This window comes from Phyllostomus discolor, chromosome 4 (genome assembly GCF_004126475.2).
Source record: "Phyllostomus discolor isolate MPI-MPIP mPhyDis1 chromosome 4, mPhyDis1.pri.v3, whole genome shotgun sequence".
Classification (NCBI taxonomy): domain Eukaryota; kingdom Metazoa; phylum Chordata; class Mammalia; order Chiroptera; family Phyllostomidae; genus Phyllostomus; species Phyllostomus discolor.
The window spans coordinates 32,488,860-32,501,327 of record NC_040906.2 but is presented as its reverse complement, the minus strand read 5'-3'; the positions used below and the strand labels follow the sequence as shown (position 1 = coordinate 32,501,327).

Genomic DNA, 12,468 nt, shown 5'->3' with positions numbered 1-12,468 from the left:
CCATCTCTACATTCAGAAATAGCTTAGTGCTCAAATCTAGGTTTACCCATGAATTTAGGTCAATTTTCAGAGAATTTTACTTCGCCAGGACTTCTGATGAGCTAAAGATAAATTTTCTGTCTGAAGATGAAAGCAAACATTTTTAAATGTCAGAAGTTTCCAAGATCAGAGGTGGAAAACACAGGAGCTGTCTAACACACCCAGCAACCCCCTACCCCCTGATTCTTAAGTTACACACCATGTGCTCAGAAATTCAAGCAAAACTTCACTATGCTGTGAAGTCCCGAGGTCTGCTCTCCTCAGACATGGGGTAAAAAGTGTCTAAAAGACACGAACCATACTTCTAAGCAGTGACACACACGTCAGCTGAGGTCTTTACATTGGATGGATATTGGAAGGACAGAGATGTGTGTTGGGGGAGGCCTCATCTGATTAACGAAGATGAGCTTATAGAGCCAAACTGGTCCATAATTCCTGTATACGGTCCAGGACGTCAACTTACGCAACTTTTCTCAGTCCTTAAAAAATACATTACTGAATATTTCCAGGTTTACACTCATACAGCACAATAACCTCAACGTTGTGTAGGAAGAATTGAGGTGGAAATGCTAAATTAGAGGAGAAAAAGAAGAAACCCTACTATTTTCTTCGTTTCCAATTCCTACCTTCAACGTCAAGCCCATTTCTATCAAATACTAAAGTGACAGGTAAAGAAAAACCTTTGTTGAGACAGAAATATTTACTATACCCTCCTCAGCCAGGGCATCACGAACCTCCAACACTTCTGGAGGGAGGAGGGAGAGAGAACACCGAGCACAGAAAACGAGGTGCTCTGTAAACGGGCTCCCCACCCCCACACACGGTGTTCCGAATCAGAGCAGCACGCAATGCTGCCTTCTTCCCAGGCGTTCCCATGAGCCCATGATGTGAACCTGCGCACTCCCTCAAGGGGCAATCATTCCTAGCAGTCTTCAGCATTTGGGAGCTGTGTGAAGGCTGTTTTACCAGCCTTCTTATTTCCCCTGAAGTCCAGTTGGCAGTATTTCTCAGCTAAACCCTGGGACCCTTTCAAAGGAGGAATCACAATGAGAGTGAGCTTGGTGTTTCCCATTCCATTTCCCCATGTCCTTTCATCACTTATTTTTCTGGTTACTTATGTACTAATGCCATCTGGGCCAGTGTTGTAAAGTAAAGTAGGAATGGCCAAGAAAAACAAATCACCCAGAATCTCACCTCACGGAAACAGCCCCGCTCCCATTTTGGCAAATACCCTCCCAGACTTTTTTCCTACTCGCCGCACTCAGAGTTGGGATTGTGCCGTAAGTCTCTGCCTGTTCCCCCTCACTCACATCATGAGCATTTTCCCTTAAAAATTGCATTCCACTTAGGGTTTAAAGAGACAAGCTGGCCAGAAACTGAACTGAAAAGAAGACATTCCTTAGGGGGCAGAAACAGGATTAGAGAAAGCTCCAGAATGCGGACCTACCAGTAAAAATGTGGAAGAAATAATCTGATGCCTTTAATGGTAATTCAAAGGAATAAATGTTAATCTTTCTAATAACTTTTTATATTACAGAAGTTTCATATGCTTTAATAGTAGTGTGCTTACATCAGTTTGCCATTGAATCAAACCTTATTTTATACTTTAAGCTGTAATAGTACAACCTTTGTAGCTAGCATCCACACACTCACTTACATTAAATCCCTTGCATAGAGAAAACTTAATTCTTATACAGAGATTAATATCGCAGAAATTTCTACATGAAAGAAATATTCTGTAAATGTGGAAGTTAACCTGGACCAACCAGTAAATTACTTATTTACTCATGTTCCAGATACTTGACAAAAACATATTTACTATATTCTCAATAATATCAGTGTCGAATTTAAATACTCCCTTTCATCCAGAATAAAACGAGATGAGATATTTCTGTGAACCGTGTACTGTATAAAAGAATTTGTAACATCAGATAACTGGGTGATGTGTGGATTACCTGCAGCCAGTTTCTGATTCCTAGGAAACTGGCTTCTCCAGCAGCCCCAGACTGTCGTACCTACACTTGTGAAAACTAGGGCCCAGATGCAAAAGTTATTCTGTTGCTGGGAAAAATAATGGTGAAGTTAGTGAACAAAATTTTTCAATTAAATTCTTAAATTTAACTTAAATCTTGAACTATTCTCTCTGCTCCCTAAAATAAATATTAGTAATTAAATATTAATGCAAATGTAGATACAAGGGCACATAAAACATGTGAAACATTAAAATAGCCACACACAGTTTATGTATCATACATTCACATGATACACGTGCGCACACACATACGCTTTTCAAAATACATGAACATTCTCTAATGAGCATTTTCTAAAACAATATACTTTCCATTTTGGGTTTATATGGCATAAATCAATCAGAGCTGAAAATTTTTAAATAACACTCCGAAGAAGCCCCACAGATCCCCACACATTTCTACAATGGGAGTGATGAACTTGTACTTCACACTCCATTACTTACGTTCCATGAAATAGGGCCCAGGCTCAATTCTCCACACAATCTGCCCTTTTTGTGTGCCAGTCACACCCCTGTTTTTAGAATCCCAGAAGTTGGCTGGAGAATTCTCGTCTGAAAAAAATGAAGAAACACTTTTCAGTTTAATTATAACCTCTTTGTTGTTTCTTAGCCCAAAGACTAAAAGAAATTCTAAGATAAACAGAAAAAGGATAAAGGGGAAATATTAATGAACACTATTAGTAATAACTACCCCCCCCTTGCAGATCATTACCCTGGACTTCTACACCTGCAATTGTAAGGGAGGACTGCGGAGGGGTGCGGGGGAGGGGGGAGGTGGCAGCATATTCCGGCTGGGCCAGGTCGCTCCCTGTTGCCAAAGTACAAACTATAGGGAACCAAGGATGCTGCTGCTGCAGCCTCAGTGATGGGCTGATCTGGGAAAGAGGTGTTGAGCTCCTATGTGTAAGACCCTTTATGAAAAGGAAAGGAAGAGCAGAGCTGGGAGAATATAACAAAACTGAAGATCGGGCACGAAAAGGGACATTAAGCTATAAAACTGAGTCAAGGCATGGTCCAGGTTCGCCATGAGCAGAGCCCCAGGTCATCAGGTCTGCCAGGAAAATGTCCAGCTGCCAAAGGCAGTAGGCCTTGAGCTGATTTAAGAAAAGGAAAGAGACAGCATTTACGTTTCTGCATGGAAGAAGGATGGAAAGGACGGATCCAAAGAATAGGCCTGAAAGTAGCATTTTCCAAGCCGTCTGACCTGATGGCACACGGAAAGTGGGGATATCAGTGGGCACACTGGGATGATTGGAAGACACACAACTTCAGATGACAGGCAGCGATGCTCTGGTTGCCCAGGCTCTGCCTGCCACCCTGAAGGCTGAGGGGATTCATATTCTGTATATCTTGCTCACATCTCGCTAGTTTGAACCTCTGTCCTAGAGCCCTAGAATAGGCAGTTAATCTGAAAACAAGAAAAGGAGACCATTCAGAGTTTCATAGGTTTACAAAAATGTGCACAGTGACGCTGGCTCTTAAAGTTGAATGCACCTCATTTGTTTCACCAAATCCCAAGAGGAAAGCTTAGGGTTACACTTGAACTGAGAGCAGAAATCAACCAGAGAGGGCAAAGCAAGAGCTATGCTAAAAAGGAAAGACAAAGAAATGGTCCCAAGCCCAGGGGAATAGGTCTGAGAAGAAAAACCTCTCCTGTTTTGAGCATTAAAAGAAAAAACACCCGAGGGGGCAGACAACCCAGCCCTGAGGGACTTCCATCTGCTGCTGCTCTGTGGCCCACAGGCTTCATCACATGGATGAGCCACAGAACTTAGGCAGGAACAGGCCTTTCACATGACTTGCATTCAGCACAAGCCAAAGATTCTTTGTGCAAGTCCAAGCAGCAGCCTCTGTTCATTACAGAAGGAAAGGCATAAGCCATTTGTGGCATCACTTCCACACCTGAACGAACAACACCGGGGCACAACCCCACCATCACCGAAACAGACACAACACAGCCATTTAGACGGCACACAGGCAACTGCCAAAAACCGGACTCGAAAGGTGTCCTGTGGCTGTTGGTCTTGTGGCTCCTTGGAGCAGATCCTTCTCACTTAGGTGGGGAGAGGGACTCTTAAGTTTTCAGAAATAAATGTGTTTTATTAGGTGCTGGTCACTTGGAAGACATGGAAAGCTGGACCCCATGGGCATAAGTGGATGGTACCCTGTTCCAAGCAAAAGGGGGAAAATTAGGGGAGGTGAGAACAGTGCAAGAGAACACAAGCACATGAGTAGAAGGTGTCCAGCTACTCAAGATGCTTTAAAAAAATGTGGTTATGCACATGGGGAATTTTCTTCTTGAGGCCTCAGGAAAGAAGAGGCAGCATCAACTCTTGTGTTAAGGAGCAAGCACTAAGATCATGATGATAAAAATTAACAGTAACAAAACTGTACTTGTTAATGGTGACCTCACTGTAAAACAGTTTGCATTCCTGGTATTACTGAATTCTCCCCGGCCCCCGCCCCCAGCACTCAATGAAGCGAAACTAAGTCCACACTTCTGACGTAACTGCATTGGGAGGATGGGCCACTGAGGAGCAGAACTAGAGCGAGGGGAGGAGGAGACTGAGCTCCAGACACAAATGCTGCCTGAGGCCCAACTCAACCTTTACAAGTTCCCTAGAGATTTCTGACAGAGAAGACGACCAATTGTAATTGGTCCTTCGGATGAAAACTTTGTTCTTTAAATAGGTTAACGCCTTCATTTAGGTTGCAGTCAGTTCTAGGCTGGCCCAGGAACTCCCTTCCGGTGAGAGCATTTCTCTGCTCAGATCATCACTTTTTTGCAGATATTCTAGCACAGAATGTTTTTTCCCAGGTTGTAGGAGTTGTTTTTCCTCTATCCCTAGTGAACACCTGCATTAGGTAAGTCAGTCTTTTAAAAATGTCCCTACTCCAAACAAGAAAAAATAACTAAGTATAAAATGTGCACCAAAGAAAGGGTTCCAGGAACATGTATAAAGGACACACGCACCAAACCAGAGCGGGGTGGGATGGAAGGTGGGAGGTGGGGATGGCTGGGGTGGGGGTGGGGGAGAAATGGAGACAACTGTACTTGAACAACAATAAAAAAAAGCTTTTTAAAAATAAATCCCCTAGAAGGATAATATATATGTAATTATAAACCTATTTCTTCCTTTAACTGAATAAAGTTTCTCATCGACCAAAGAAATATCATTAGTCTTCAAAATCAATTACCAATTGTTCCACTTACAGTTGGTCATTTCCCCCCCATTTCCCTTAACTACGCTGATCTGCTGCACCACCCTCACATCCCCTACCTCATTTCCACCCTCCCATGTGGAACAGGGTACCACCCAAACACAGAAGGCATGAGGCCTCATCTCCTGAGTTCCTCCACCTCCCAACCACCTCCCATCTTTTCCGTATCCATGCTGACGTCTTGCCCTTTTGCCCAGGTCCCATTATGGTGGTGGTGCCCTTGACCCCACCCCCTCCGTCGGTCAGTCACCTTCTCTCACTTGACCTTTAGCTTCTTCTTCTCAACCTAGAAACAGGTCAGCTCCCAGGAGGCACATTTTCCTGGTTTTATCTTTGCTTTTGCTCTTTGACCATTACATTCCTTTATGTCCCTTACTACTAGGATTAGTGTCTGCTTTACAATTATAATAGAGTCGACATTATAGGTGTGTATATTCTAGATACTCAGGTTACTTTCTAGCTGAAATGTAATCACAAAAAGAAACGTTGAAGATGTTTAATTCATGTTCCTAAACCCTTCTCTAAATCTAATTTTGTTTGGTAGGGTTTATATAAAGTTTGTCCACTGATGTCTCCTATGTGCTCTTTGTTGTTTTATAGTCTAGTTGGCAGTACATTTTCTCTAAAATAGAAAAATAAAGCACACACCAAAAAAGCTCTAAAATTTTTCTAAGGCAATTTTCATATATATTAGATTTTGGTTAGCAAGAGAAAATGATCAAGAAAATTTGTGAAAATCTCTACTCTTGCCTTATTTTAGCAATCCATGATATTTTCCAAAATGATTTCATTTGCTATGCTTAAAAATTACTCTTTAGGGCTATTCTAATTAATTCTGTTATTAACACTGAAGTGACTTGTGTTAAGTCTGCTTCTCCAAGGGAGAAACAAATATAGTGTTTGGACCCAGGAAATAAAGGGGAAGAAATATAAGATTACACTACACACAATAACTCTCTTCTATTAACTATAGAGTGGCTCAGAGAATTTCCTCAGGTCCTGTTAATTACATGAGGAACACACCCCCTTTTCTTAATGAAAACCACACGATTTTTAGGAGGAACACCATGGAGTCTTAGACAAATTTTTATGTAAGCAGATTTAACATCTCCTGCACATTCAGGGGGTCACACAGCACCATTGGCTAGCTTACCCTTTGGCTAACTGAGCCTCCAGGATGATGACAGCCCAAGTCCATTGCTCACAGTGAATGTCCTGGGGGCTTCTTCCAAATGCCGAGTCCTGTTCTGCTCTTCCAGAGACTGATTCAGTAGGTTTGAGTGAGCATGCAGGAATCTGAGTTTTAGCACCCCAACCAGGTGATTCTGATATAGGTACCACAAACACCACACATGGAAAAATTCTGTCCATGGTTATTTCCAGGGAAATTGAGCAATTAAGCAATGTTCTGGACCATGTGCATCTCTTTGACTACTATCCCTTTCATTTGTTAGCCTGTTCGTTCCTTCTTCCCTCCCTCCCTCTCTCCCTCCCTTCCTTCAGTTGAAAGGCATTTACTGACCTCCTACTATGAAGAGCAAGAGCTCCCATTTCCTGCCCTACGGAGTTGACAGTGCAGGGGGAAGACTGCCACATAAGGTGCAGTGCAATGTAAAAAGTGCTATGATAGAGGTGTGCATACCTTACAAAGTGTTGAAGGGGAAAGAGGAAGAATGGTTCGTGCTCCCTATGACCGTGAGTAATTAAAACGTCTCTCTATCAATCAAGTTTGAAGCCTCTCTGGGAGATACATAAGGAGATATCCTTTGGGAGATCTACACATGTCAGCCAGTCAGTAAGAGGTCCCATCCATCCCTTCGCTTCTCTCTTCCTTAAGACATTTTGTTTACCTCCCAGTGTTCATTTTTTTGGGGGGTGGGGGGTGGGGTTTCATGAATGGTCATCAGGTCATCAGAAGCAGCAAATAAGTAGCCATATTCAGAGCTGAATTCGGTGGTAGAAGTTTCTATTGTTGCCTGGGTCCCAGGATATAACTCTTTTCTTCTTTGGAGAAATGGGATTAATTATATTAACCTATAATGTGATTATAAGCCATCATTAAAAAAAAAACTAAATGAATTCTTTTTATTAAATGCCACAAAAGCTAAAATAATGTAAGCATAAAGTTCTTTTAATTTTTTTAAACTCTTCCTTTCCCATAATATTCCATACATAAAAATCAGTGTGAAAGGTACCGTTAAGAGAATAATTTTCTCTTGTATGGGATTTTTAGACTCAAGGAAATGTTTTTAAATTGGCTTTTAAGATAAAAGAATATATAAGGGACATGACCAGACATAACAAACACATTCAAAAAATTTTGGATTTGGAGATGTTTCAAAGTCTATATTAACATTTCCCAAAACTTCATACAGTACTAGACATAAAATAGAAATTTTTAAAAACGTATTCAAAGCCCTTACTCTTCTATCAATAACCCAGGGAGCTGGAAAAAGATGAGAACTTTTGTGAGAAAGATGCCATGAGGCAGATTGTGCAAGAGGATAAAAAAATAATGCCTACAAATTTTCTTTTGCTTTAAAACAATCCCTCTCTACATTTTCTCCAAAATGACATAAACTTCTAAATTGAGTTTAAATTACTTTTTGGATACAAACTGTATATAACCATGTTCTGAGATTGGATCATAACGGAGCCTGGCTTTATTCTGGCTACACTCAGAAATTATGCGCCCTGTCTGGGATTTGGGTTTTGGAGACTAACTCTAAGCTACGATTTGAATCAAAATGATCATTCTATCATTCTACACCTGAGCAAAGTACACACCTTCACAGAGCCCACCTCACTGTTAAAACTTTGCAAATTTACCAGCATGTACTAGGCAGGTTATGGAATCCCACTGCAATGTGAGAAGAAAACTCTGACCGGGACTTCGAGATGGGAACTACATTGCAGGGGAGGGGTGAGTCTTTACCAGTGACAGTACCAAATGGAGCACCAATCTTACTCAGTGCTGTAAGAGTCACTGACGAACTTTTAAATGAAGTTGAAAATTTGGCATTAGTTTTTAACCCGATCTGCCCAGACATCCAGTTCCATACCGCGAAGCCCTCTCTGGATGGACCGTGTGAGTGCCGGACTGGTATGGAGATCACAATCCCAGCACCACGCCACTAGGTGAGAGCACACCCACTGGTGACTGCGACTTCGGAGCCACCGGAAGAGCAATTTTCTTATAGATACCAAAGGAATTTGATGATTACAATGTGCCAGAGATGGGAGAAAAAGACACCAGCACAATACAGGACAGGCAAAGCAACAGAGGCTAAGAAGAGCTTGTGACACGTCTGGGAAGTGTGGCCGTGGGGACATTTGTGCCTTCCCACAATTTACCACCCCTAGAAGCCCAAACCCCCTTCCTTTGTCTATTACTTCTCCACAATTTATTGTCTTTTGTTTAAATGGTGTATGAGCTCCTGAGGTTAACCACTTCTTTGAGTCCTCGTTTCATTTCCACGAAGGTTTCCATGCACACAGAAATTAAAATTTTACATCTAATGAAATTTCTATGCTTTTTCTTCTGTTAATCTGTCTCTTCTTGTCAGTCTGATTTGCAGGCCCAGCCCCTGACCCTAGGACGCAGAGGAAAGGTTTTTTTCCCCCTTTATACGTCCTCAACATGTGATCAAGATTCTGCCTCAAGGTCTGTTTGTCTGGTACTTCCCCCATGACATCCTTATGGCTCAGGCCTCTCCTCCGATGCTCTTCCTGTTTGCCTGCACACCTTCTCAACGAGCTCTACCCTGACCACTCCCACTTAAAACTGTAACTACTCCAGCATTCCTGGACCACCCTATTTTGCTCAATTTCTTTCCTATAACCCTCTCACCATCTAACATACTATATGTGTACACTTCTGGTACATTGTCTGTCTTTCTCTTTAAAATGTAAGCTCCAAGAGGTCAAGAATTTTGTCTGTTCTGTGCGCTGATGTATCTCAAGTGACTAGAACAATATCAGGTACATAGCAGAAGCTCAGATTAGGCTGAAAGATATCCTAAATTCTCCTTTTGATTATGTGACTTTAACTGAATATTTAACTGAATCATTTATGTGAATATTAGTATTATGTTTTTTAAACATACGAAAGAGAAATAAAGTTCATGCCAAGGAAGGCATAAAGCCTTTTAAGAGATCCCCATCTTGTTCACAATAAAGAAAAACAAGGGGAATACTGCATATTTTATGGTAAGCTTCATTAGGCTAATTTAACAAAAGCTGTTTATTTAAACTCTTGGTCTTTGTGGCAAAAATTTCAAATTAACTTCATTCAATCACACTGCTATGCTGAACTGGCAATCAACTCTGATTATATCTTACAGTCGGTCATACCAATGCACAAAAAGATGAATTGGCTTACCTAAGATCACATGACCTGTTTCAGTAAAGACTTTTGAAGCATCTTAAACAGACTCTTTTCTGACAAAGGCTTTCAGAGGATTTCTAAATTAAGATTTCTTTTTTTCCCCAACTAAATGTTTTCTTACATAAAATATAGGAAATACAAATTCCTTGATAATACTTCAAATGGATTAAATTATTAAAGGCTTACTTATATCAAACAAGAAATCTATTTTTTATTCTGTTATTGTGATAATTTATAATAACTATCATTGTGAAAACAGAACATGCAATTTGTAATTGTTTTATCCGATTTCATGATAAAACTATTGGCACAAATTACGTGCTCTTTATAAAATTCTTCAGTCTCTTTAAAGTACATATTGCTGTCAGTACTAATTCTCCCCATCATGGTTTGCACGGCAATTCTCCTCCAGCAATTACACCTTTATGATGAGAATGTCTATCCAAGATCTTTCAAAGATTCAAGTATGGCCAGCATTCGGTCGCTTGGTAAACACCTCAGCACAAGATCCAATATTAGGCCCATCAGCAATGACAATGACACTAAAATGCTTCTATCCTTTCTTGTGTCCCAAGGCTGATAAGTTAGAATGAGGCTTCTTATTGCTAAATAACTTTCGTGAGAAAAGTTAATGATCTTTTTCTCAAGGTCCATCATTTGGGGCAAGGTGATGACATGCTAACAAGAATTAGAAAGAACAGTGTAAGGCCTAAAGACAGAAAGAAAACCAATTCTAAAACTGATGGAGAAAGTGAAATTTATTAAAATTAATTCAACAAATATTTATTGAGCCCTGGCTCCTGTGGCTCAGTGGATTGAGCATTGGCCTGTGAACAAAGAGGTCTCCAGTTTGATTCCCGGTAAGGGCATATGCCTGAGTTGCAGGCCAGGTCTCCAGTTGGGTGTATGTGTGAGGCAATGGATAGGTGTTCCTCTCCCTCTCTTTCTTCCTGCCCTGACCACTCCCCTCTCTCTAAAAATAAATAAATAAAATATTTTAAATAAAAAATATGTACTGAGCATGCACTATTCTAATATTCTAAGTGACAGGGATTCCAGGGGGAATAAGAGAATCAAAGACCCTGTCCTTGCGGCGATTTTGGTCCAGTGGGGAAATCGACCAATAAGCACACAAAATAATGTATATATCAGGAGGTATAGTCAATATAATGTAATGTCAGGTTCGGATAACATGGCTTGAAAATGGCATCCAGGAGAGTTGGGAGCTGGAAGAGAGGTGGGTACAAGAGTACTACTTCACGCAGGTTGGTTAGGGAAACATTTGGACAGGGGCCTGAATGAACTGAGAGCATTTTCTGCAGGGGAACTCGGGAAAAGGCAAAAACAAAAAATGCAAAGACCCTAAAACAGCAACAAGTCTACTGTTTTCTTCAGAACAAAGTGATGCAGCTAGAGCGGAGTGAACACAGCAGAGGGGGGGAGAGCATGAGATCAGAGATGGGCAGGGCCACCCTGGAGACCTTAATAATAATATCAAACAATGTAGAGCTCACCACATTTTGCTATTATTTATACACTGGAACCACTAACAATCCTTTTGGGTACTACTATCAGATTTTTTAACAATGGGGAAACTAAGGCACAGAGAAGTTGAGAAATGTGCCCGAGTTCCTGCAACTAGCGTGTGCAGAGTGAGCACAGGCTGCCCTGCTCCAGAAACCGTGCTCCTCAGCACCGCATCGCACCGCACCGTCTGTGGAGACCATGGAGAAGGGCAGAGATTCCACTCTGACCACCATGGAAAGTCACTGAAGAATTTAAAGCAGGGGAGGGACAGGATCTGCATTTTAAAAATACCATTCTGGCTGCTGCCTGCAGAGTAGACTGTACAAGGACAAGAGAGGACAGCTCACAATGCTTCTTGCTCAGGCCCAGCACCAAGAGCAGGAGCATAACCTAAACATGACCTGCCTCCCGTATCCACCTTTCCTGCACAGACAGGGCTGCGGCACCTATAAATATCCGCCCTCAGTGCAAAAGGCTGCACACCAACTCCAGCCCTTCAGTCCAGTGACCCTGTGAGGTGACTCATCCACCTCTAAGCTCTCTCCAGTCAAACCACCATCCTGTAATTTCCCTCTCTAATTCCACCAGGCCCTTCTCTCTTTCTTCAAACAATTCCTGAAAGTCCAACTTTCCCACATTCAACCTCAATCAGCCGAAATACAATGCTCCAATTCTCCATCATATCTAATGCCATAAAATGTTTAATGGAGCATATTTAATATATCACTGGCATTTCATCCACACAAACTCCCTCTATTCACCAAGAAGTATGCTTTTTGTTTTAAAGTACGTATCATTTATTATAGGTTTTATGAAAGGAAGACACTGCTTGGAAATGATATTGCCAGGCTGTCTGCTAGGTAAGATTCCAGAACTTCAAGAAACAGTAGACCCAAGTTTAAACTCTATTTCTCTCATTACTGGATTTATGACCTTGGACAAGTCAAACTGCAGACTCTCCATTGCATTATTGCACAGAATGATGACAGCCCCAGCCCAGAAAGCCATGAGGAATATGGGGTACAGGGTTGAACTAGCAGATAATAGGAACTAGCCATGTGGGTTTTTTTAATTGTTCATTCCATTTCATCCTCTCTTCAAAGGGAGCTAAGTTTTTTAATACACAAAAGCAAAATTCCTCAACTTCATTTTGTTAGTTTTTACCTTTTGAATCTATTTCAAATAAATTTATTTGGTTCTAATTTGTTATAAATATGCATACATTACAACAAAAGCATGCTTATGTATATGTTTCTGGAGTCCA

General features: G+C 41.2%; 1 protein-coding gene across 3 annotated transcripts in view; it reads right to left on the bottom strand.

The window, feature by feature from the left end:
* Positions 1–12,468, bottom strand: part of HECW2 (HECT, C2 and WW domain containing E3 ubiquitin protein ligase 2) — a 353,554-nt gene that overhangs the window by 147,633 nt on the left and 193,453 nt on the right. For all 3 annotated transcript variants that reach the window (XM_028508950.1, XM_028508951.2, XM_036023148.1), the window contains one exon: positions 2,513–2,620. In XM_028508950.1, coding sequence (XP_028364751.1) covers positions 2,513–2,620 — 108 coding nt within the window. The remainder of the gene's footprint in view (positions 1–2,512; positions 2,621–12,468) is intronic.